This window comes from Umbelopsis ramanniana (genome assembly GCF_025399195.1).
Source record: "Umbelopsis ramanniana AG unplaced genomic scaffold K450scaffold_9, whole genome shotgun sequence".
NCBI classification, from domain to species: Eukaryota; Fungi; Mucoromycota; class Umbelopsidomycetes; order Umbelopsidales; family Umbelopsidaceae; genus Umbelopsis; species Umbelopsis ramanniana.
This window is the reverse complement of record NW_026252095.1, coordinates 132,739-157,089: the sequence shown is the minus strand read 5'-3', so window position 1 is coordinate 157,089 and position 24,351 is coordinate 132,739. Positions and strand designations below refer to the sequence as shown.

Genomic DNA, 24,351 nt, shown 5'->3' with positions numbered 1-24,351 from the left:
CCTTTGATTTAAAATGCTGATCTACAGCGTGTCATGACCTATTGTATCAAATGAACAAAGCTTTTGATCCTCTTTCACGCAGGAAAACTACTCAAATCCATCCCCTCGTTCTGGCTGCCCAACTTCAAGCGATTCGCGCAAGAGTTATGTTCAGTTAAATTTTATTGTCTGCAATGCGTGTAGTTGCTGAATATAGAGAAGTCTAGTTGTCTCCAGCAGAAATGCACCCAGAGACAAACAACAATGGTGTAGTTGGTGTAAAAGGATTGTGTTGAAGACTGGACATTTGAAGGAAAACAAAATAATATTTTTTCTACAATGGAGGGTTGCGCTTATTCCTTGTTAGCCTCAAGCTTGGCGTAGAAGGCATCGCGACGCTGGACGTTGGGAATGTGATACAAGTTCCACCAGGCATAACCTCCGGTGATTCCAAGACCTTTGGTGAATGGATGGAGGTTAATGACATGCTTAAAATTGAAGATAAGAGAAGGAAAATCAATGTATGCTTACCAAGGGAGACAGAGATGTCAAGAATGAGTCTCTTGCGGAGCTTTCCAGCGATGGGAGCGATTGGCATGTTGAGAGCAAAAAGTAATACAACAAAAAGTAAACGATAGCCAGAATGCTTGTTTTGATATGCAGGCCTTCTGCCTTGAAATCGACGTCACGTACTTGCACCGCTCTGTAATTTTCTCTTGGATACCATTGGCTTTCACTCCGATGATGATTTCTTGAAACCAGCGTGGGTGAACTGGACTGCAAGATGAATAGAAGACAGGACACCATCAAGCTTGATGGGAAAACCATGGCGTTAAATATAAGTTAGATATAAGCCAAAGGCATAATGTTCTTGATTGCGTCCATGAACATATCTCGGGTTTTGACGTGAAGCCATTCTATTATAGATGTTGATAGACTTTTCTAAACCTACACGTCTCTATGCTCCATAGATATTCAATTGTATTTGCGTAATGTATTTTGGGAATATCAATTGACTTATGAATTGCGTTCAAATGCACACATCTATCCTATGCTATATACTACGAATTTGCTATATTTCATTTCCGTAATTATCAATTTTTCTTTACTTAATGCATAGTAGGCATGGCAACGGATGATCGGGTGTGATCAGCATCGCTTTCCTTCCACAAAGAAGTAACGGTCTTCAGCTTGGTATAGAACTGGACACCAGTCTTACCGTAGAAGTTGAGGTCACCCAAGATAGAGCCTCGGCTACCAGTCTGTAATCAACCAGTCAGTTCATGATACATTACCATTACACAAATAATATGAAGAGTAGACTTACGAAGGAGAAGGGAGGAACAGGAACAGGGATAGGAACGTTGATACCGACTTGGCCAGCATCGACCTCGTATTGGAACTTGCGGGCATTAGGGCCAGAGTTGGTGAAGACAGCAGTACCGTTACCATAGGGGTTGTTGTTGATGATTTCAATAGCATCATCCAACGTCTCAGCCTTGAGACAGACAAGGACAGGACCAAAGATTTCCTCCTTGTAGCATTCCATGTTAGTAGTGACATCGGAAATGATAGTAGGACCTAGCGAACAACAAAATGAGTTCAATTATGCACGCTAAGAAATACACCATGTTCAATTCAACCTCTTCCACTTACCAACAAAGTTTCCGTTTTCATAACCCTGAGGCTTGTAGCCACGTCCGTCCAAGAGAAGCTTAGCACCTTGGTCGACACCGCTTTGGATCAAACGCTCAACACGCTCCTTAGCTTGTACAGTGATCAAAGGACCGACATCCGTATCGGGCTCCATACCATAGGAAACCTTAAGAGCCTTGGCGCGCTCAATCAACTCTGGGATCCACTCTTGAGCTTCACCAACGAAAATGGCAGTACTGAGAGCCATGCAGCGCTGACCAGCGGCACCAAATGCAGCACCAGCAATAGCGTTCAAGGTAGATTGCTTGCTAGCATCAGGCAAGATGACACCGTGATTCTTGGCACCAAGGTTAGCCTGTACACGCTTTCCATTGAGGGAACCGCGGTCGTAGATGTGTTTACCAGCGTGGTCAGAACCAACGAAAGAAATGGCCTTGATACGGGGCTCATCGCAGATGTAATTGACAGTATCAACGGAACCATGAACAACATTGAGAACACCCTTGGGTACACCGGCTTCGGCAGCAAGTTGAGCCAACAGCATGGTAGCGCCGGGATCACGTTCCGAAGGCTTCAAAACCATGGTGTTTCCCGTAGCCAAAGCCAAAGGGAACATCCACAAGGGAATCATGGCAGGGAAGTTAAAAGGACAGATACCAGCTGTCACACCAAGTGGTTCACGGAAGGTATCTGTTGTTGAATGATGACGAGCCGATTAATGATCGGAATACCAAAAACTCTCTATTTGCGATTAGGTGATGCCTTACATGTCTCCATATCCTTGGCCACCGTTAATTTTTCGCCCATAAGCAAGCTGGTCAAAGAGCAAGCTTGTTCGACAACTTGCAATCCTCTGAATACATCACCCTTGGCATCAATAAAAGTCTTTCCTTGCTCTTCCACGATGTTTTCTGCAATGCGATCATGGTTTTGTTTGATCAGATATTGCAAATCGAGCATAATGCGCTGACGAGAGAGAACAGATGTTTGGCTCCACTGCTTAAAAGCACTTGCAGCAGCATCGGTGGCAGCATCCAATTCCTCTCTGGTAGTTTCAGGAACGAGAGTCACCAACTCTTGAGTTGCCTATGAAATTAAATGAATAAACATTTTAGATACAGATGGCAGGGGGTCAAAAGTATCAGTAGGTACTTACAGGGTTGCGCAACTCAATCCACTTGTCAGTGGATGATTCAACGAACTCTCCATTGATGAAGTTCTTGGTAGTAGCCACCTTGGCCTGAGTAACAGGAGCAGCTTGTTGAAGAACAGGCAGGTTTGTGGAGAAAGCCCGCAAGTAGGGTCTCAGAGGAGCTCTAAAATAGAGATAGAGTCAGAATAGGAGTGGATGCAAGCGCATGGAGCATGTGATTAACTTACCTTTGAGAATGTGATTTAAATAGAGATGACAGCATTACAAAGTAAGAAGAAACAGCACCGTGCGAAAAAAAAAATGAAGGGTTGCGGTTTTTAAGTCTATTTGGCTAACACGCCTATTTCCGCTGCAAAGAAGAGTAAAGTATGAAAAATCCGTGGAAATAGGATTTTTTTCATTTCATTTAAATACGAGTGATTACAGAATGTTCTCAATTGATGCACATCCAAGTTCTATTGTCTGGACTCTTCTCATACACACGCCTTTCATTGCAGCTCAATCGCTCACGATTTCTAAGCACCGACCAGTCAACGGAGTGTATTCAAATCTGCAACGATTCTATTGGATATCGTGAGGTGACATACTCACAAACTGATAGCAAACTGTATGCTGGTTGGTGTTGGCCATGTCTAAGGTGCTATTACTATATACAATTGGCTTATCTGACACTACCGAACTCCCCAAGCCTTCGGGATCCGGATGACCTTGTAAATATCTGTCCGGGCCTCGGCTTTGTAACTCTTGGTTCAATTGAATTTTGATTCGCGTGTATCGATGCATTTCCTCGTCAGGGCAAATTTGTATATACAGGTCCAGGATTTGATGACACACATCTATGAAAGAATACAGGTTAGCCAATGGGGAACCGGGCCGACGGTTCTAAATATATCGTTGCCACTCACCCTCCATATCCTCCATTCGCGTCCGGAACACAAGATCCCACGGCCTACTTTCATCCAACCCAGTGAAACCGTCATCTTCATCCTTGAGCAGCCGGTTGGCTAGCCATATAGCGCCTGCCGCAATACTATGCGCGGGGTATTCCAGGCACAATGGTGTTTTGTAACTGTCGGTCAGGAGCATATATGCCCTTCGAGCAAGGACACGTCCGTCAATGGATTGGTGTGCTGACAAAAGACGGGTTAGCAAAACGACGTGATGTTCACGCCTTGGTAAACCCCCACGTTTCTCACCATGAATGTATTTTACAAATTTGACCATAATCTCGTAAGGGTGCCGAATTTGAAAGTCGAAGCACAGCGTTTCCAGCATCACCTTCTCATAGCCAATAATCCTCTTCCGTCGATCCTCAGACACCTGTTCTGGATCAAGTTCCTTGCTGTCTGGGTGTCGAACACTATGAATCACTACAAAAATGTCCCGCAGCTTCTTGATCGTCTCCTCGATCTTTGATGCCACAAAAATAGCTGTTATGCTGATATCCTGTCATTTTTTTCCCAAAGAAAACAGCGGATGAACGGTGCCAATCAAGTAGCATACAAAAAAGAAAGACATTAAAATCTGGCCGTCAACTCTGTCGTGCTGATATACATGTGGATCCAGTGGTTTACCTGTGGTGGATAATCCCGTACTGAATAAAACAGATAGAATCGGTGATACAGCGCCTGCGCCGTACTAATAGTGGTCTGCGGACTAAAGTGGGGTTGGTTGGGCATGAAAAACAGGCTGCATAAAATAAACCACCTACAAGCCTAGTTTCTTGCCTACTTGTTGTATGAATGAACAGCTGGCATGACGTATACTATGTTCTTTACCACCGGCACTGTGTTTCTTTAGATTAGCAAGCAAAGTCTGATATCTTTTGGAAAAGTAGGCGGGTGAACGACGTTGCAGCGATAATGGCGGGCGTGACGGCGATGACTGTCGTGATGATTTAGTGGAGGCATTCATTCCCAACAAAGGCTTCTTGGGGGCAAACGGGGGAAAGCACCAACACTTTCCAGCAAAACATCTTGGTTGAAAATTTGGTTTATTTTAACGTACGAAATGGGAAATGAGAGAATTTTTTTTTTCTACCGTAGCAGCATTAAATCACTCCGACTTTTCAACGATGAGCTTAGGGTTCTGAACCCCATTCTCGCGCCAAGCAAGGTAAGCAGACAGACCTCCAGCTGGTCCCAATACAACAGTAGCTCCAACGTAGACAGCCGTTCCCAGGACTCCGTCTTCCAGTAAACTAAACAAGGCTAGTGCAGCACATAGCACCAGCAAGTCAATCAACAAGAAATAAGCACACACCGTAGTGCTCAAATTTTCAGCTGAGCTCAGCACAGGGTCACTTGCAAAGTGGGCAAGCTTCCAGAGTCCTTCCACAAGGAAAACACCATTAAACCCAGAATGAACTATGACTCCGTAATGTACGATGGTACCCACACCCATGGCGAACAGATACGATGTCTCCACCATGCTCTTGCTTTGAATCGTCCTCCACCGAGCCTTGAATAGTTTATCGTCTCCCGACGTTTGAGGCGTAGTCAAAGCTACCCAGTGGAAGGCTGGAGTCAGTAGAGCTGCGAGAGGTGAAATAAACAGTGGGGCCACTTGCCAGCCAGCAATGACGTTTTCGATGGTCGACTTTTGTAAATCCAAAAACATAAGAACGGTTGGAACGCCAAACACAGCAAGCGTGCTGACGATAATGGCGGCTGCTCGACCGGGCTCGATATTTTCTTGCACCACATTCCGCTTGCCAGCCGGCACGCCGCCTGCGAACCATTCATAACAGGGAATCCAGAGGAGAGGGACGGTGACCGAGACACCAAGCAAGTTCGAGAGTAAGCCGAAAAGAGGAGCAGCAGCAAGGAGCGTACGGCTGGTACGAGTACGTGAGCCTTCCATGGAGAACAAGGCAAGTACAACACCGAACAAAGTGAGCAATTCAACGGTCACTGCAGCGCCGATAGGAGTAGAGAGAGATTGAACGAAAAATGGGACAATGAAGCAAAGGAATTTTTGGTCTATGCCTTCGTATCCAGTGTAGGTAGTTCGAATTCCAAGCTTAGCAGCTTGAGCTGGGTTTGAGCACAGCTTTTGGGTGACGCCCACTGCTGGTGCCACACTGCTCATTAGATGTTGCATCACCATGACGGCCAGCGGTATGCCTATCAGCGATATATAAAAGCGAGCTTGTGGCATTGTATGTGGGCAATAAACTGAAGATAAAGAAGTAAGGTGGCAGGACGTGTAGCTGGGCTGTTTTGTTTTATACACAGACAGCGTCGTCACGGTCCGCAATTCCCGGTCCACTAATTTGCCTGATCGGGCTTCCAAGTCGTAAGCAGTGAAAGAATTTGACTTTCAAGCCGTCGTCACCACACCAACATAGTGTTTATCTTCACAGTGGGAACGAAATCCTCTGTACATTTAGTATATCTTGTTCAATGATGAATACATATTGCTGGGAAAAGTTTAGTGAGTGATAATCAAAGTGACCTTGGCGATGTTAAGTAGCTATATTGAAGGCACAACCGATGTCAGAAAGTCAATTTTTCGGCGAAAACTCCTTGTGAATGACAGCGAGAATTTAATGGACTCTACTTAAGTAAAAGAATAGTAACTATGGGGCCTACCGCATTCTATAATGTACGAATCTAGAACCCATCTTTCCCTAGAATAACAATTGGAGAGAGACATACATTGTTAATCCGCGCATGCTTTCAGTCACCATTATTATTTTGCCTTGTTATTACGTGAGACTCTCACCAATGCTCTTTCTGCAAACCTTTATTCTGAGTCATCGCCGTTCTCAATGCTGACATGCTTTTTCGGCTTAACGTTGAGGGATGGGACGGTATTGAGCATAATGCTGGTTCCATTGGTAGATGACAATTCATATCGTCTGCTTCCATAGATTTCCATTTTAAAAACGATAGTACTCTCCTATTCCCAGTGGGTTAGGAGCCCACTGACCAAGGCGAATTTAACAAAAAGTGATGTGCACACAGCGGTGTTTCAACCAGCAAGTCAATGCTCGCTACAATTAATTTTTTTTTTTTTTCTCGGTCGGTGTTGGCCAAACAGAATTGACAGTCTACCATGGAGCGGTTTGAAGATGTCTACAAAGAAAGCGATGACTTTCATGACGACCAAGAAGATATGTTCCCAGCTTATATTGATGGTGTAGACACCACCTGTGCACCCTACTGCCCATCGTCAGCTCATCGCATCTTCCGAGCCCTTTCCATGGTCAATGTCCAACCAAGTGATCATATAATGGACATGGGCTCAGGCGATGGTAGAGTCTGTGCAGCGGCTGTAGGAGAATTTAATGCTGCTCGAGCCATTGGGATCGAGACCGAAGACTACCTGATCGAAAAGTCATGGGAGTTAGCTAAACGAATCATGCCACAAGACAAATTGGATCGATTAGAATTTATTCAAGGCGATTTCTTGGCCCCTTCCCTCGCCAGTACCATAAAAGATCCACGGTTGTCTGTAATCTTTCTGTATTTATTACCAGAATTCAACCATTTGTACAAAGACTTCTTGATAGAACATTATGAAAGAGGCACACGGATAGTGAGCTTTACGTTTGATTTGAAGGATATTCAAGAATTACAGCTTCAGCAACGCGATGAGCTAGAAGGCATTTTTATATACCAAAAATTGAAGTAGCAATAAACTCTTGTGTCGCCACCCAACATGGACGGACATACCACAATTTCCCCTTTTCTTCACCTTTTTTTTCCTTCTCTCTTTTTTCTCTTTTTCTCTCTCTCTTTGAATGCAGGACAAAAAACATAAACGCTTAACCAAGCTCATTCACCCTCTCAAAAGACTAAGCTTACTATCGACTTCCCAGCGAAGGTGAGATATTCTCCGCATAGCCAACGCGTGTCTCGAATAGGACAGTCATTATTACCCGGCTTTTGCTTGGGAATCTCAGTTTAACCTTGTTCCATTCACCCTTTGCATGCAGTCTCATCCCCGATGTGGTTCTTAAGGAAGTGCCTGAGCAAGCTGCTGACGACTTGATAAGTTGTTTACCACACGAAACAGCCGTCTCTATCTTCGCATTACTATGTTTCAAAGATTTGATAAGAGTACAACTTGTAAGCGTTGGTTATCACTTGTACCTGCTTTCACCGCAAATGTCTTGCTAAATTCTCCATTTTTAGGTATGCAAATCATGGCGGAGGATTGCTAGCGACGCGGCTCTTTGGAGACAGTTATATGTTGAATTATCGTGGCGATATCCCTATCTGGGTTTGCATCGGTTTGTGTCCGACGGCGGCGTGACATGGCATCAAAGGTATTGTCGAGCAACCTCCATGGCCAATTGGAGCGCGGGCAATGCTCAAAAGATACAATCCTTCAATGAGCATACCGGTCGAATCCTTGCCACAAAACTAAAGGATCGCTATTTGGTCACCCTTGGTGAGGTAAGTTTACCAAATTTTGACGCTCAGCCTTCGCTTCTAAATTCCCGTTACGCCGACTGATTGAACGAATGGGTCACTTTTTTCCAATGGCTTAGGATAACTTGGTCATTCTATATGAGTACAACAAGGAAAGGGCTCACTTTTATCATAAGCGTACTTGGGACTTTGGTCAATCATCACAAGGCGCTACCAATGTAAAATGCGTGGATATTTTACCGGAGATCAATGTCCTGGTTGTAGCTCAGCGAGGATCGTGAGTTATTTTGGGTCCATTTGTGTTAAATTTAAACTTTCCCCACTAACATTTATATTTTTTTTTCGAAATCCAAGAAAATGTGTGTTCTACGATATCAGTAAGAATACAAGTGATCCCATTCAAATCTTGAAAGGCGGCAACCACATCCTTTTTGAACCGGAATCCATTGCGTTAGATCGTGATCACTTTGTCCTGGCTGGAAGAAAACCCTCCGCTATTTTTATTTGGGAATGGAGAAAAGGTGTCCGGATATCAAACAGGGTACGAACCTTATATTAATGAAAAAACGATGTTTCTTGTTTATATTAAGCTTGCATGTCTAATTCATCCACAGGCTTTTGATAACCAGGCTCATCGCGTATTTCTGTCGGGAGATCATGTCATCACTATCAGCGTAGACGGTTCTCTCCATGTCTTCCACATACCAAGCAATACCATGAGGGCCATTACCACTGATTTGCCAGCGTGCTGTTTACCATGCCTTGCCTTTGATGGCAGTCTCAGTCTAGTAGCTACCCCGTACGCAGCAAGAAAACTCCACCATTTTGAGTGGAAACCAACACTCGCATCCAAAAAATTCATCCAACCGATGCCATCCCAATCAACCCCACCGCCACGTGTACCAGAACATGGTGTCCCGAATAGAACGTCGTCATCTCACTTACTCTCATTTTCTGCATCGATGTCCTCCTTTTTCGGTCACTTTAAAAGCAGCAAAGACATTGGTCAAAAAACTCGTCCTAAATCGGCCGAACACGCATCGTTAAAGTCACAGCAACAACGTCTGCGAAGACAAAGGCGACATTCTTCCTATAATGACTTTGGGTGGGAGTGTACGGCGCGAACAACCCAATACATTAAGAATTTGGATGGCAATGCGTTACCCCCGCCTACGCCTGATTTCTCCAAAAAAATTACCCTCACCAAGACTATCCCAACCACGCAACTCGGAGTCACTACACGACACGTCGTCGGTGTTGCTATAGCTGGTAACCGGGCCGTCGTCGTCAACCGAAGTGGGGATATGGCCATCGTCATGCTGGATTCAGGCCATGTCAGCCAACTCTATCCTCCGCCTCATCACTGCTATGAATGGATCGAGAACTGGCAAGAGGATGCACGTGAAAACGATGAAGATCAGGATGGATATAATTTGTCGTCGATGCGATTGTCGGCGGATCCAAAACTGGGCATTGCCTATGGAGGACGCAATGGCACCGTGTGGTTTTTCAGCTTCAACTGTACATCTGACTGAAGTTTAGAATGAATTGTAGAGGCTAAACTTGACCTATACTTTATGCTATCGTCACAAAGTTCCCTGCGCAAAATTCGCGGTACATGTAGATACCCCTAGATCACCCCCAAATTGCCGAGCCAATCCAAATTACTGTATTAGGATATTTATCGTGATTCATTATCGTATACCATAGTATTAAACTTTATAAAGATGGACATTCGTTCGTTCATGTTCAAATGGCTTGAAAGGAAACAGTCGTGTTGAGCATAATGTGTCATAATTTTGAATTCGCGCACGCCTACGGCTTATTGTTATGCAGGCTACTAAGGTCACCGTTCAACCATTCTTAAGAATTTATGATTCTACTTGGCGGCTTAATGAGACACTTGTTAGTCGCAACAGTGCACCATCATTGTCTCACCAACTAACATCATCTTTATGATGCTCGAGCAGCTGTACTATTGACAATGGAGGGGGCATCTTAAGTAGGGTGCTGCAATCACCCAAACAATAGACCCGTATATGGCCAATGGGCAGGCCTACTACTACTTATTACAAATGGCAATGCGGTGCGTGGTAACGAAAAAAAAAATGGGCGCACACTTTTTGCTGATCGAAATATAAGTACATTGATGTAATCTCATTCATCTTTTTTTTATATAAATGAGCTGTCAACAAGACTTTTTTACGTGACAGCCCCTTCTTTACTACTATGTATGTCAACAAAAATTATGCACCTTCCTTAGCCAAGGCTTCTAACACTGGGTTCTCTCAAGCCAAAACACTTGTTACTTCCAAGTCTGACCACGGCAGCGGGGCCAATGAACTGAAAACTCCAAAGCCGCCGAGCAACTTAACAAAAGCACACACTACCACAAGCAGCAAGAAAAAGTAAGGACATACTAGCCATTTGTCCTGCCTGGGCAGCCGTCAATGCCCAACCTCCAACAAAAAGCATGTACTAGTAGAACATCTCCTTCAGAATTTGTCTACTTATATATTACACGGGGAGATTGTATACATTCCGTACAGGTATACGGACGAATAAATGTTCCTTAATCTGAATGAATGTTTTCAAAAGAAAACGGTCAGTAGAACGCATAGAGCGTCTATGTATGAACCCTGTTCCACCGGCTCGATCGCACAAAAAAAGTTTATAGGTTCAGTCGGTAGATTTCACAAATGCCTATCCATAAAATGTACTATAGCAATGTCTATCTTGTTGAATACAAGAGGCTACAAAATTTCTAAAAGCAAAATACTTCATTTAACGTTTCAAGAAGTTGAGAACAGTATTCCAGTATTCCTCAAAGTTCCATTTCCACGCAATATCTAAAATATCAATACATCAGATGCGAAGCCGAAACAAGAAAAAAAATTAGAGAAGGATACATACCACCGCCAAAGTCACTTTCAAGTTGTTCCTTGTCTACAAAGTCGGTCAATTGAACCCAGTCTGGATTTTTGTTTGCCTTCTGACCATCCTTTGGTTCCTTCAAGTCTACAAATTTGACCTAGAAAAAAAAAAAAAAAATGTCAGATTCCGACGTCTGTGTCGATCTCCTCGGACCAAAAATTTACTTACCTTTGCCCTAGTAACAGGATCAATGAAAGGAGATACAAGCTTGAACGTAGTCCAAAAGAACCAAGGAGCTAAAGAATGGGCACGCGAGAATATTAATGTTTCGTTTCCGGCGGCCACAGAACAAAAGCAATGCGGGACTTACTGTGAACAAGAAATGCTACACCAAGACGCTCTGGGCTGTTGTTATGATGACAATTAGATTTCAGGTTGGTGAACGATAAAAAAGCTCTGCATATCTTACTAGTGGTTTCCAAGAATATCTATGAACTGCTTGGCCATTCCTACTCCGGGGGTATCTCCTGAACCTGCATCACGGAAGTCAACAATAATGTCCATGGTGTGGACATCATCGGGCACTAAAGCTGCCGCTAGCTCCAAGCTGAAGACGATATTCTTTATCTGTCGATCAGCGTCCTTGGAATTTTCGTAGCGAGGCTTCATATAGCACAACGGACGGCCATGCTTATCAAAACCACTAGTAAGTCGAAACATGAGTTTCATTTTCATTTGTGCATGGATGGTAAAGATTGAGCCTGACGGTTTCACCACTTACTTGAAATACATTTTGCCGCAACTTTGTTCAACTTTGATAGCTTCGGGATCTATTTCATCCGGACGATATGAGCGTCTCCACTTCAAAGTGCCTTCCAATTGTTTCTAAAAATGGATAGACCATTAGACGTGAATACAGGGCAAGCCATTGTGTGTACAAACCATTGTGACAAGTACCTTTGCAGCTTCCACGTCAAACTTTCTTGCACTGGTTATAAATCGAACATGAGAATTCACATTGTCACATGAAGTTTGAGGACAAGATTAAGTTTACCGAAGGTATCTTTGATAAGTCTTGTCAGTCAAAAAGGCTGTTTCCTTTTGGTGATAAGGATCGCTGTCAGGAAGGACAACTGAATTGATGTAATCCTTCAATGCTTGCAGCTTATCACTTTGCGCCTCATCTAGACTTGGGTAGCCGAGAGGAGAGTAGTTTTTGGGTGGAGTGAATATCGGAATGCCAGTTGTTGGCTCTGACTGTGCTTCTGAAGCAAGTTTTTCGTCGGCGGTACCATTCGCAGGCTCCTTAGGACGTGATCGAAACATTGTGCGTAAGAGTCAAACGTTCGAAGGTGACAAAAAAAAAAAAAAGTGTGCTAGTTTACCCAATTTTTTACCACCACCTGCTCTGGGCCAAACTGGGAATTTTTACCAATCGGGGGGCATTGCACTGTACACGAGAAATCGCCGGACTCAGCGATCAGAATACCGCCATGTCGCGTTAAGAGGTGTATAAGTGTTATTTAATAGACTATTGAGAGGCATTCATATATAACACGTCCTTAGAATACAGTCCAGTTCATTATTGGAGTGTGTTCACAGAATCTCATAGTGCAAAAACTGCTTATAGATGAAAGAGATGATCATCGGAGGTTGTTTTACTTGGAAACATTGAATATGAGAAAAGTGAAATATATACAGTAAGGGAGTACCAATGATACTTTTCCTTGTAGCAATACAATTTTATGCTTTGAAAGAGACAGCTTCCAACATAAGCACTAAATACCAAGGATATAAAGTCGAAAGAAGAAAGGCTAAAGAAAAAAATAGCTGGACTCAAGCCTCTCTTGCTGCTTTAAAATTTCGGTTGTACTGTAGATTTTGACGTCGTTCGTCGAACTTACCAAGCCCAACTACTCTCATCCCTTCTACCTTCATTATCAACTTTCGATACGAGCCAGCAAATAGTTTGTTTATGTGGCAAAAATATTTCTAGGTTTTTCCCATGGAACATCTATATGATTTATTTCTTCTTCCCAACTAGATAGAAAATGATTAGATTGACCGAACATGAAGTTCAACCACATGACCAACTTTCAATCAGTCATGCCCTCATCCTTCACACTCAAAGATAGTTTAACCAGCCTAGATATTATTCTGTAGAACTTACAGCTTTCCATTGTATGGGTCATAACACTACTTTAATTTGCTTTGTCCAAGTGAATCTGATCGAAACCCTGCTTCCTATACAGGTTTTTGGTATACAAATGCCTAGCTTTCTGACGTTCCAGTCGGTTTTTGTAGCTCGCTGTGGCTCGTTTCAAAGCATTCATAAATTTGAAAGCGTCTGGGATATATAGGAAACTCATGCGCAGTGTAGTGCCGTCTACAGGCAGCTTGGAATATTTTGCCTTCTATATGGAACGTTTCTGTCGAGCAAATCTCCCACAGGGCATTGAAAATAGAAGTTGTTGCCCGTCAAGCAATTTTTCAAGTATGTTGCTGTTTTCGCCGTATCTAAGCGCGTGTTACTTCCATAAACTATATCGGTCTGTAGCTGTCAGATGAAATTTATGTGCGCCACCGTATTTCTTGGTATCAAAGTGTTGGCGTGCGTAGCATTGGCCGCAGGGACCCCATTAATAAATGGCATTTTCTACTGCAAATGAACGTTACCCTTTAGTGGGTATTAGTCCTTCCAGAATCTCAATACTATATGTGAGGTTGCGCATGTGTTGATGAAGAGAGCCTTTCTTGGATTCCTTCCTCCTCTTGGCGGAATGGAAGTTCTTAAGGAAGCCTATTCTTTCCTCATTCTGTTCCTTATGTGCTGCTTTGGGATCACGCTAGAAATAGCTTGGTTGTTCTTCCGTTTTGACTATTTGAAAAACGAATTCACATAATGCCCTTCATAACCATGACACCTTTTACTGTGTAAGAATTTTCGATATTTACCAGTTCCATATTCCAGAAACGATTGATATCTTTATTTAAGTGCCACTTCAAACATATTACCCCATCCTTATTCCTCAGGTCAATCCCACTTTACCTCAGCGAGCAAAACAATTTACTTCTCTAAAGGCAAACAAACAAACAAAACATTACTTACAAGCCTCTTAGTATGGGAACATATTTATCAAAAGATTCATCAAATATATCAAATTCCAGTCCAGCCAACCCAGCAAATACAGCCAGCACATTGACCAAAGCAAGACCGTGTTCCCTTGCGTCTGTCAATTGCTATGGTTGCAGTGCAAATTGTGATCCTCAAAAATGCATGGTCTCAGCTAACCATGTCCCTCGCGTTAGTCGATCGTTTTGCTCTGAACGCAGCGACTTAACGAATGAAATCAGCATAGGACTGGTTCGTGAAAATCGAGGAGGAATTTCGGCATCCATAGCTCGAGTTTTAGCCGGCATCCATATGATGTATCGCTTGACCATGAAGGCTCATACGTGCAAGTCCCACTCTGGCAATGAGTTCGGCGTCAAAGCTCAGCGACTTCATCAACGATTCGAAATGGATCGCGATTTAACAAAATATGAAATACTGTTGACCATTCTGGGATCCCTTATCTCGCTCATTGGCACTGAAGGCAAAACAATCCTAGTCTCTCTTGTCAGACTGGGAAGACTCTTGGTATTGAAGGATAGCGATATAAGGGAGAAAGGAATATTGCCCATCGTTCAGAGTATAGGTAAAAGTATTGGTATGCCACTCACAGCAGCGTTTATCGTATCCGGTGTCCAAGCGGCTTCTCTCGATGCAAACCCACAAGTGCTTGACCTCCGATTTGATCAAAAAAAATTCAGGCGTCTGCTAAAGAGTAAACGCTTGTCCTGGCTAGTGTCAACCGAATCCATTAGACGGGCCGCAGATAACGCCGATATAGTTGTAATGTCGCAATACCCGCCCATCACTGGCGAAACGTTGGCTAGACTCTTCCGTGAAGGATATCGTAGCTTGCATGACGTCCATTTTGCTGCCAGAGTGGATATTGTCTTGGCCGCCATGTTACACTCCAGTAGAATCAGTACGAAACACAAACCTTTGGCTACCATGATGATTGCAGCAACACTGGGAAGTGTTGTTAGAGCAAATATGAACTGTGACCTCGACGACATTCCTTTTCTGTGCAGATATGTCTGCGCTGGATTTTCAGTTTCAAAGGATGAACTCCCTCCCTGCTCGAAGCAAGATGGTTCGATGTTGATATCCAAGTCACCATCTATTATAAGCTTCTGGGGAGCAGCTTTCAAAACGGCGTATGCTCTGCTGGCGACGTTGAAAATGATTGTTAAAAGCGACAATACAATTGATCGACAGGTAGCAACGGCTCTGCGATGGTATAAAAATCCAATGACCGAACGAGTTCCCATGAAACTACTGGAGAATCTTTTTGATAGCGTCAGTGGGTACTATGACTCCGGTAGCGGAGAGTTGAAAATGGTTGTCAAAGGTCCAGTGAAGATGTTCTTTGACACTTTGCAGAAAGCACATGTACTTTTCTGGATAAAGGAGTACGTTAGTCCTAACGCTACCTACATAAAGGGTTCCCTTAAAGTACAGATACCGTACTGTTGGGTACAAAGTTGGCGGTTGGCTGCCATGGCCATGGAAAGACGTGGCCATATGGCAATGGGCTTTGCTCAAGATCAACTTTTGGCTCCACTGACTTGGCCAAAAGCCACTGGTAATACTTTTCCCGTAGTCAGAGCTACTGATCCTGGCCAGTGGCTTTTGAACTTAAAAACTGGTAAACTTGAACGAAAGGAAGACCAGATTTACGCTGCCGTCTCCTATGCAGGCTCAGAGATCAGATTTCTTCAACAACATTTCAAACTCCTCGCACAATACCTAATAGACGGTCGCTGTAAATACATATGGCTAGACAAACTTTGCTGGAAACCTGGACAAGAACTCTCATCCTATTACGATATGATGGATATATACGCCAGTGCTAATTTTACGGTGGTTGTCGACCCGTATGCAAGCCTTTCCGGTGTTGCCGATACAGTGTGGGCAGAGAGAAGCTGGACACGCGCTGAGTTAGCAGTCAGTCGGCAGGTCAAGCTCTGGATAGGTAAACCGTACGGGACAGGTCTACTTGCGGCCTACAAATTTGGTCGGCGTCAAGTAGACACCATACCAGAAGCTGTAGACTGGTTCAAAAATACTGTCACTTTATATACCGAGGATAGCGTACTTGCTTTTGGAGCTATTACAGGGGCGCAAAATAAAGGAACGGTATCAAGCTCCGTCAGTACTGCTATGGCGGATATGACCATCAGTAAAGTCGTCCTTTACCCTCCAAGCTGTCGCAACGAACTTTCCTGGCTACCTGCTATTGGCGGAATGATTGAAAACCTAGGCGAGGAAACTCTTGCTACAGTCACAATGAAACACTATGGTGTTCAAATCAAAGCAAGAGAGATATCACTTCGGATCACTACGCTGGATAAGAGACACTGGCTGAGTGGCAGCCACCATGTTCGTAATTTAAGACTAGCCGAAGTTCGGTTACTTGCAGTTGCCACAGGCAATGCAGGAACTATCTGCTGGATGACGACAACTGGTACCCGATGGTCGAACTATATCGGCCGTGTCATTGGGTGTGTCGTACTCGACGACAGTGAATTTATGGAACTGAAAAGAATTACAACAAGAGTAGTGTAGATGGTGTGGTTGATCCCACTATGCTTTAGTAAATTCTGTAATCTAGCTAGCTTATATCTACTAATATAATTGCATTTCATTTATTTTCTATACTCAAAGCCTGCAACATGCTTTAACCACAAGTAATGGCTCATCTAATTATACTGCTCACAAAATAATCGTCCTTTCATATCACAGAGTTACTGGATTTAAGCACCATACATAGCTTAATAAACTATTATATCAGTCGGAGTCAAACTGTCACCATGGCAGCTCTCTAGTCAATATATTTCAGATAGTCATCTTTTACATACTAACCTTGTGATGTCACGCTCTTCCATTGCAATTTCCATTCAATTTTTCTGAACATTCACAGTTTTTTAACTTGCTCTTTTTGTCAAAATTTCCCTCTCACGTATAACTATAGTGGTTAGAATTACTCTCATCTTTGCCTACATTCTAATTTATTTGATTTTCTGATATGTTTAATTCTTTTTATTTATAACATGTTAAGCTAATTAATAATTAAAGATTTAACAAGGCACTTTTTCATTTTTTTGGCGTAATCAATAACACTGGTAATTGACAAAAAAAAAAAATCAAAATCGCTAAAACCCCTTCTCCATTTCAGAAAGAAAAGTATAACTAATTCAAGGTGATTCTCTTATATGTGTTCGGATATATCTTGACATGTAAATAGCTTTATAGGATAAGAAAATAGCTTACTAAGAGCTACAGCTATATTAGAGTCGTCATTGTAGTAGTGTAATCATCGTTCCATTGGCTAAAGAACGCGCCAAGGCATTTACTGTCAGTCACTTTAATATTGCAAATAATGAAACAGCACATTGAAGACGATAAGTATACATGTCGATTGGATAACGCTTTTGAAAAAATATGAGATCATTTTCTGTATTATCGAACTATATATTCAAATGAAATATGGAGTTTATTTAGTTAGAAGTATGTAGTGAGGTAGAGCATGTGAAAGATACTATTCAAATGTATGAATAAGTTAACTAAAGTGGTCCAATTTTCATCGAAAAGCGCAGTTGGTTTAGTGGTATAATTACCGCCTGCCACGCGGTAGACCTGGGTTCGATTCCCGGACTGCGCAATTTCTTTTTTGCTCGCTTTTTGCATCAGCAATTTTTTTCTTTTTCCTGCTTTTAAAGCTCCGACGGATTATTCCACAGAGACTGAATTACCCGCTCAGTAAACCAAAACAAACCCTGAACCACATGTAAAATATGAGCCTTGAGCCTTGACCAAAAAAAAAAGAAAAAGTGACATTATAATACGATGTGGCGACCATTTGAGATCTCTTTCTTTTTAGGTTGATTCGTTGACGAACGTGCGGCTCGTGAGTGATATTTTATATGACAATGAACAAAAGCTATAGTACAGTTTTTTGGGGATCTCTCACTTCCACGAAGCAAATAATTTAAATAGTGGAAGCTAGAAGTAAGTAGTTAAGAAACGAAGATCAAAAATGACACAAAAAGGTAGTGCAGAACAAGCTGCTCTACAGTGCGATGAAATGCGGCGGTTACGACCAGCTTCTTCGGAACGGTGGAACCTCATTTGAAGAACCATTGCTGGTATCATTAGTGTCGTCAGAGTTAGAAGGTTGAAGGTGAGCTGGTCTAGGCTCAGTAAGATAGTCTTCAGGCTGTGACGAAACGGCCTCATCACTTTCTTGCGGTGTAACAGACGAGTTGCTCTCTTTTCCAAAGTGTTCGGTAAACCGACTCGCTATGGCCGCCTTAGCGGTCTGAGCTGTAGCGGATATTGAACGTGACAAGGGCCGAACAGTGGCCGCTCCAGCGGCAACGATTCCTGGCATGATGGAAGAATGGGTATGTTCTGGAGATTGTACTACATTCACTGAAGGCATATTACTGGGATCCGTCACTGGTTTCTCTAGAGTGGTATCTGGCCTCGTGCTGGAAGAATAAGGGGCTGAATACAGTGTTTTTGGTTGTTGCTTCTTTCGATGATGTCGCACTAAGAGCGCTAGAGCGACTAAAAAGCATATTCCACCAAGAACCGTACCCAGTACGATGGCTAATATCCGATTTCGATGGTTGTCGTTACCGGTAGACGCACTTTCTACGGTTGGTGATTGAGAAGGAGATGCCGGCTGCGCCGGAGTTGGTACTTGTACTGCAGACCACTGTGGCACCATTTGATTTTCAATTAGGTTGTACACTAATAAATTGGAGTCGTTACCATTGCCGCCGAAAATGGCCAACGTGCTTGCTCCTACAAGAGTGGCAGTGCTACCTTGTCTAGGGGTATAGCTCGAGTTAGTTTCGGTTTGGTTGCCCAAGCTGTGATCGTCGGATGAAAATAACCACATCGTGGTAGTATCGGCTGTAGCCCGTTTTTGAAGTTGCGTCGTTGCGGTGGATGTTCTTAATGCAGGGATCATCCAGACATATTCAGACAGATTTCCTCCAGCCAGCACGACGGACTCGGGAGGAACGGTGTAATTTGCGATCTTACCAACCCAGCGAAGTCGTTTTGAGTCGAAGGCATGGACTAAGCAGGAGTTATTAGTGGTTGTATTAATACTGACATGATAGGCATATCTGCCTATACCAATCATGGCTCCTCCTAGCGTGGCATTAGGTGTTTTTTCGCTAGCTGGAATTTGAGTCCAGTTCCATGGTGATGTGGTGGTATCCAACACATACGTTGTTCTATTTGATGAATCACCGTCTGTAGAGCCACCGAATAAGATGATTTTGTCATTTGCTATGGCTGATGCCATGCCTTGTCTCCTTGAAAATACCTCTGTCGCATTCAAACCAGTGGTTGCGGGGGTACCTGACCAATTTTGAGTGACTGTATCAAAGATCTGAACGCCGGAAGTGGAATTTTGTGAATCAGAATCATATCCGAACATCAAGGCTTCTCCAGTACTCGTGATAGCACAAGCCCCGTCGACAATGTTAAATGAATTGGAGTGATCCAGCACATTCCAGCGTCCGTTATTGTAATCGCTGGAATTGCTAAGGTCGAGACTCAAAAATCGATCTAACGTCTGGTTATTGGTGGATTTCCCGCCAAATATATACAGTGTTGTGTTGGTAGCAAAGGCACAGTGGCCAGTCCGCATATCGGCAGCCGATAAACCGAGATGTAATAATAGTAAGAAGCCAAAAAAATATGCTTTGCAGTAAAGTCGCGGTGGTGGTCTATAAAAACGCTGCATTTCTAATCGAGACATGTTGCAACGGCACTATATTCATGGCCGTCGAATACGCGCAAAAAAAAAGGAAAGGAGGAAAGAAGAAGATGCTGAGTGTTACAGGAACTTTGACCAACATTCATTTAAGAATAAATATTGGTGGCATACTCAGCGCACCGTAAAAGTAAATTACCGCGAATGACGTGTAGTACAATCGAAGCGAACACATAAGCCGGACAACCAGCTGTTCAAAAACTAGGGCTGTGTTTGGCTGTTGTTGGAACGTCGCTTTTAGACTCTACGCCAACGCCGTTATGCTTCTAAATATAACGCCACTGTAGTGACAGGCTATCGTCGCGTATCTTTTGCAAACCTACAGCTACACTGAGGGGTTCTAAACGTTTATTGTTTGATGTAGGTTGTGCATCGCACAGAAGCTCAGTTGGCAAGAAATCAATAGCGATTTTGTGTTGGGAGGAGAAAATTGTATTTAACTCTCGCTTCGCACTGATCCCGTCCCGAGCTTCACATTATATCCCGAAGGTGTTAACTTGTTTTTCTTTTTGATTAGAACAACAACCCTGTTATGTCTTTGCATTTTTACAAATCTCAAGTACTACACCTACTTACTAGATATAAGCAACGTGATGACAAAATTTTTGCATGAAAGTGACGAGATGATGCCTTTTAACGTGTTCGCGTTAGTAGAATGAAATGGTGCTACTATTATATACTCATGCTCGAAGAGATGGACGTGCGTCTATGACTCTTATTCCTAGCCTGCCTTGACATGTTGATTGCCTCCTTTAAGCAGTGTATTGTTTTGTTTGGATTTACCGAGTGTGTGTTGTTAGCCAGGTGGCACAAAAATGATGTGACTTGGCAGAGTGCGCAGGCGTGTCGACGGATTTGCCCATTACGAAAAGAAAAGCTCCAAACCAGGCACACCAGTGTTGCATTCATGTTATTTTTACTCTGATGTTCTATTTTTTGCAGGATGTAAATAAAGCTCGCTACACTGAACAAATCAGCCACAAGGGATAGAATTTGGATTGAACACAACCGCAGTAGAAGCTGTCGGCAAATGTAATTTCTTGGGTTACGAAAGTAATATTACATGGAGAAAAAGATTATAATTTCGAAAGATTTGCAGCTTAAAGCCGCCATGTTATTTTGAATTTTTGCATGGCAATACGTCAGTTTCAATATTTTCGCCATCGGCTAAGCAAAACAAGCAAAGCCATAGACTGACTGACGCTACATCTACCTTTTAGGCTAAAAGATTCCCTGGACTGACTTTAATATGACCTCGCCTTTTCACTTTTGTAGTAATGTAGAAGCCTTTATCGTACATTTAAGAACACAATGTACCTGTTAAATATATTCCAGCCATGGAGGGCAGCAAAGTTGAGAAAAAGTGCATTGCCTTGAACTACGTATAGATATGTTCATTTGCTTACTTTACCCGAGGATGGGTCTTAGCGCTAGCGTCACTCCGCACATTTGCACTAGCTGTCCAAACTGGGTTGGAGTAAAGTATATTTTCTTTCTTCACCAAAGCATATTGTGACGACTGTGGTATACCGAGTCTGATCGTGAGGTGTGGAAAGTAGCCGTACCTGAACACTTAAATGGGCCATTTTTGTTACCAATTTCGCGCAATGTCGAATCTCTTCAATTGTCCAATTAGGACTGGTCTGAACAGTATTTATATGAGTTCAGTTTTGATAACCTGATCGAATAAAAACTAAATCCTGATCGATATCAAAGTCCTCAGACCTTCGGGAATGCAATCAGAAAACCTGGATCTGACTAAATACAAGATTCCAGTTGAACGGCGAGTAAGCTCCTTTCTAGGGTCGATACGGGATACACTGGCGTACCAACATCTTGCTGTCGCTTGCCGTTATAGCTGCGTAGTTCAAATTTGGATGATTGTGGGTGTACAAACTAGCCCTGCCTAACAGCTCCCGCGTCAGCTTGGTTGCCCATCTTGCATAATGTCGAAACTTTTTACTTATCCAAGGGAAGACTGGTCAGAACAGTATTTAGATGAGTTCAGACCTGATGAACTGGACGAATACAAGTTCGAAAAAACTCTGTTTCAACTGGCAGGCGTCTTTCAGCACAATCAGGCTGAATTCGACCTAGGCGATCTCGAAGTCCTCAGACGGTTTGAAATGGAATTAGAAGACTTGGATCTGGAAAGGTTCAAGACTTCAGCTGAGCTACGAGAAAGCTCCTTCCTACAGCGGATACGAGGTTTCAGTTATGACACGGACGAAACACTTTCAATGCGTGTCGTAGTGTGTGTGATACAGTCATTATCGATAAATGATCTCTGCTACCGATTTGGACCTACAGCTTTCTCAAACCATGTCAAAAATCTGATATCTTATAGAAAAGATGAAGCAGCAAGTATCTTGTCCGCTGCGCGAAAATGCAAGGACTGCTGGGTGCCTTGGTCATGGATCAAGGATATGTCACTTTTGTGCGAAAATGAGTTCAGTTCCGTATACACCGCCTACATCAAGCCACCGTTTGTAGGCTCACAAACGAATGGACGGAAGGTGTATATACGCAAGGTGACAGATATAAACATAGTAACGAAGGTAAAGTTTCCTTTCGGCCATACATGCAATTTTCTTTCCTCTGATGACACATCTCTTTCTAGATGTACCAAGAGATAGAAGAAAACGGTTGCGGTAGAGATCACCAGGCTATTACATTTGACTCGGCGAGTGGCCATGTACATTTCGTTGCATTTTCTGGTGAGCACCAGTATATCAGCAGCGAAAATGAGACTGCGTCGCTTGAACAAGTGCTGGCAGCACCATTCAATGGCTGGACCGATGTTCTGGTTTCCTTGAAGCTTATTTTGATAGGTACTTATAATCCACGCAATCCTAAACGAGGGTACCACGGGCAACTCCACCCAAAAAACATTTTCCGTAATCTTCCAGTGCAGTTTATATGGCAACGCGCCGTTAGAGACTGTCTCACAGAGAGTGTGTATGGTCGACTGCCCTACCTTGCTCCAGAAGCTGTTGAAAGAAATGCGGTGCCAAATTTGACATGGGATATCTATGCCTTTGGCGTGATCATGTGGCAAATGGTTTCTCGAGTCGTATTCCCGCCAAACCAATACCTAGACAAGGAAGTGTACCAAATTAATCGAGTTCCTGGGGTGCCTGAGTGGTATGAACAGCTCTACATAGCGTGTATGGACAAGGATCCCAGCAAGCGACCTACATTGGATAAAATTCAAGCCGATATCGAATTACGATCTCCCAAATCAAAATCTGTACGAGTTTTCCGCGACATCCGTCTCGAACCTGTGGACACAAGTTTGCTAGGATATCAGAATATGAGGGCGGAGTTGATCAAGGCGCATCTGGAAGGAATGTCAGCGCCGGATGATCTATTATGGCAGTCGACCAGTCAAGCTTATAAACGACACGAGGTTGTGGATGAAGTTGGATTTAATTTGAAATCCTTTTGATGTGGAACAGAAAATATAATATGGCTCATGGAGTTATAACATAGTGATCGTTTTATCGTACTTAGATGTAATCGCTAGTAGATTCGAACTTAATAATGGTGGGCCAAATACATGCTTACATAGAACACCTTGGTAGACCAATTGTAGACAAAAGGCGAACGCCTTTATTTTAAACGGGGGTTTTCCTTCAATTGTCAGCAACAAGAGAATTGCACATTTTTGTAAGCGTGTCAGTCCAGTCTGATCTCGCAGTCAACTCAAAAATCATTATACTCGTATCCGTTGACCACCACATTACTGAGCTTAACTAGCCCTGATCTTATTCACCTATGACCGCTGCAAGATGCTTTGCAGCCATTTGCCTAAAAGTAATATCCATCAGCTTCATTCTGGGTAGACCATATAAGATAATCTAATCATTAACAACGGTGGCGGCAGTGGCAAAACGCCGTTTGGCAAATTCACATAATCTCACATCAAGTACGGATCTCAATCTTTTTCCATCTTTTTCCGCTTTGGCCAAGGGTCAGCGCGATCAGCAACATGCCTCTCGTCGCTTAAACTATTACACTCAAGATCCAGATTTCGGATAAACTTTGTGTTATGGTTAAGATTGAGGTTTTATCCATGTTTGGCAGAAATAAACCTCCTGCTAGCAAAGCATGTCAATTCTGCAAATAATTCCAATGCATTCATTCTAAAAACATGCAATGCAGATATTTTATCTCTCGCATTTTGAACGTGTATCTTTCTCTCTTACATGTAGAACAAGTACTGATCCTATTCAATGCCTTGTTGATATGCAGGAGAAATTCTGGTGTTGCGACAAACCACACAGTCTCCTCTTGTATAACCTCATTCACTGAGAGTTTCAAAAAATCAGGGTCAGTGGTGCCACAGAGTGTACGATAAAACGAGTGCTTAGGAAGAATATAGTATATGTTTGCTATTGCA

At 43.0% G+C, this 24,351-nt stretch overlaps 8 protein-coding genes and 1 non-coding gene across 9 annotated transcripts; 4 read left to right on the top strand and 5 right to left on the bottom strand.

The window, feature by feature from the left end:
- Positions 1-332: 332 nt before the first annotated feature.
- Positions 333-577, bottom strand: K450DRAFT_269206 (uncharacterized protein; the record flags this gene model as incomplete). Its single annotated transcript, XM_051592914.1, has 2 exons — positions 333-436; positions 511-577. 2 exons carry the CDS (start codon positions 575-577, stop codon positions 333-335), a joined length of 171 nt encoding a protein of 56 aa, XP_051447459.1.
- Positions 578-932: 355 nt separating this feature from the next.
- Positions 933-3,252, bottom strand: K450DRAFT_297821 (uncharacterized protein). The gene is made up of 6 exons (XM_051593673.1): positions 3,016-3,252; positions 2,792-2,951; positions 2,403-2,721; positions 1,636-2,325; positions 1,307-1,560; positions 933-1,241 (listed from the first exon to the last, which is right to left on the bottom strand). Exons 1-6 carry the CDS (start codon positions 3,048-3,050, stop codon positions 1,089-1,091), a joined length of 1,611 nt encoding a protein of 536 aa, XP_051447458.1. The 5' UTR covers positions 3,051-3,252; the 3' UTR covers positions 933-1,088.
- Position 3,253: 1 nt separating this feature from the next.
- Positions 3,254-4,746, bottom strand: K450DRAFT_227251 (uncharacterized protein). The gene is made up of 5 exons (XM_051586703.1): positions 4,500-4,746; positions 4,363-4,444; positions 3,985-4,234; positions 3,694-3,918; positions 3,254-3,624 (listed from the first exon to the last, which is right to left on the bottom strand). Exons 1-5 carry the CDS (start codon positions 4,700-4,702, stop codon positions 3,350-3,352), a joined length of 1,035 nt encoding a protein of 344 aa, XP_051447457.1. The 5' UTR covers positions 4,703-4,746; the 3' UTR covers positions 3,254-3,349.
- Positions 4,747-4,762: 16 nt separating this feature from the next.
- Positions 4,763-5,969, bottom strand: K450DRAFT_227245 (uncharacterized protein). The gene has a single exon (XM_051586702.1). It carries the CDS (start codon positions 5,945-5,947, stop codon positions 4,844-4,846), a length of 1,104 nt encoding a protein of 367 aa, XP_051447456.1. The 5' UTR covers positions 5,948-5,969; the 3' UTR covers positions 4,763-4,843.
- Positions 5,970-7,235: 1,266 nt separating this feature from the next.
- K450DRAFT_227241 (uncharacterized protein) lies at positions 7,236-9,777 on the top strand. The gene is made up of 6 exons (XM_051586701.1): positions 7,236-7,618; positions 7,731-7,863; positions 7,930-8,193; positions 8,289-8,446; positions 8,524-8,710; positions 8,784-9,777. The coding sequence occupies exons 1-6, from the start codon at positions 7,536-7,538 to the stop codon at positions 9,702-9,704; spliced, it is 1,746 nt and encodes a 581-aa protein (XP_051447455.1). The 5' UTR covers positions 7,236-7,535; the 3' UTR covers positions 9,705-9,777.
- A 996-nt stretch (positions 9,778-10,773) lies between these two features.
- Positions 10,774-12,446, bottom strand: K450DRAFT_227232 (uncharacterized protein). The gene is made up of 8 exons (XM_051586700.1): positions 12,098-12,446; positions 12,001-12,031; positions 11,825-11,928; positions 11,513-11,746; positions 11,414-11,448; positions 11,272-11,339; positions 11,083-11,200; positions 10,774-11,018 (listed from the first exon to the last, which is right to left on the bottom strand). The coding sequence occupies exons 1-8, from the start codon at positions 12,367-12,369 to the stop codon at positions 10,954-10,956; spliced, it is 927 nt and encodes a 308-aa protein (XP_051447454.1). The 5' UTR covers positions 12,370-12,446; the 3' UTR covers positions 10,774-10,953.
- Positions 12,447-14,164: 1,718 nt separating this feature from the next.
- On the top strand, positions 14,165-16,720 carry K450DRAFT_196830 (uncharacterized protein; the record flags this gene model as incomplete). The annotated part of the gene is made up of 1 exon (XM_051584533.1): positions 14,165-16,720. One exon carries the CDS (start codon positions 14,165-14,167, stop codon positions 16,718-16,720), a length of 2,556 nt encoding a protein of 851 aa, XP_051447453.1.
- Positions 16,721-17,745: 1,025 nt separating this feature from the next.
- Positions 17,746-17,816, top strand: K450DRAFT_t22. Its single transcript has one exon. It is a non-coding gene; the product is annotated as a tRNA-Gly (tRNA).
- Positions 17,817-21,572: 3,756 nt separating this feature from the next.
- K450DRAFT_227223 (uncharacterized protein) lies at positions 21,573-23,414 on the top strand. Its single transcript, XM_051586699.1, has 2 exons — positions 21,573-22,507; positions 22,570-23,414. Exons 1-2 carry the CDS (start codon positions 21,896-21,898, stop codon positions 23,395-23,397), a joined length of 1,440 nt encoding a protein of 479 aa, XP_051447452.1. The 5' UTR covers positions 21,573-21,895; the 3' UTR covers positions 23,398-23,414.
- The last annotated feature ends 937 nt before the right edge of the window (positions 23,415-24,351 follow it).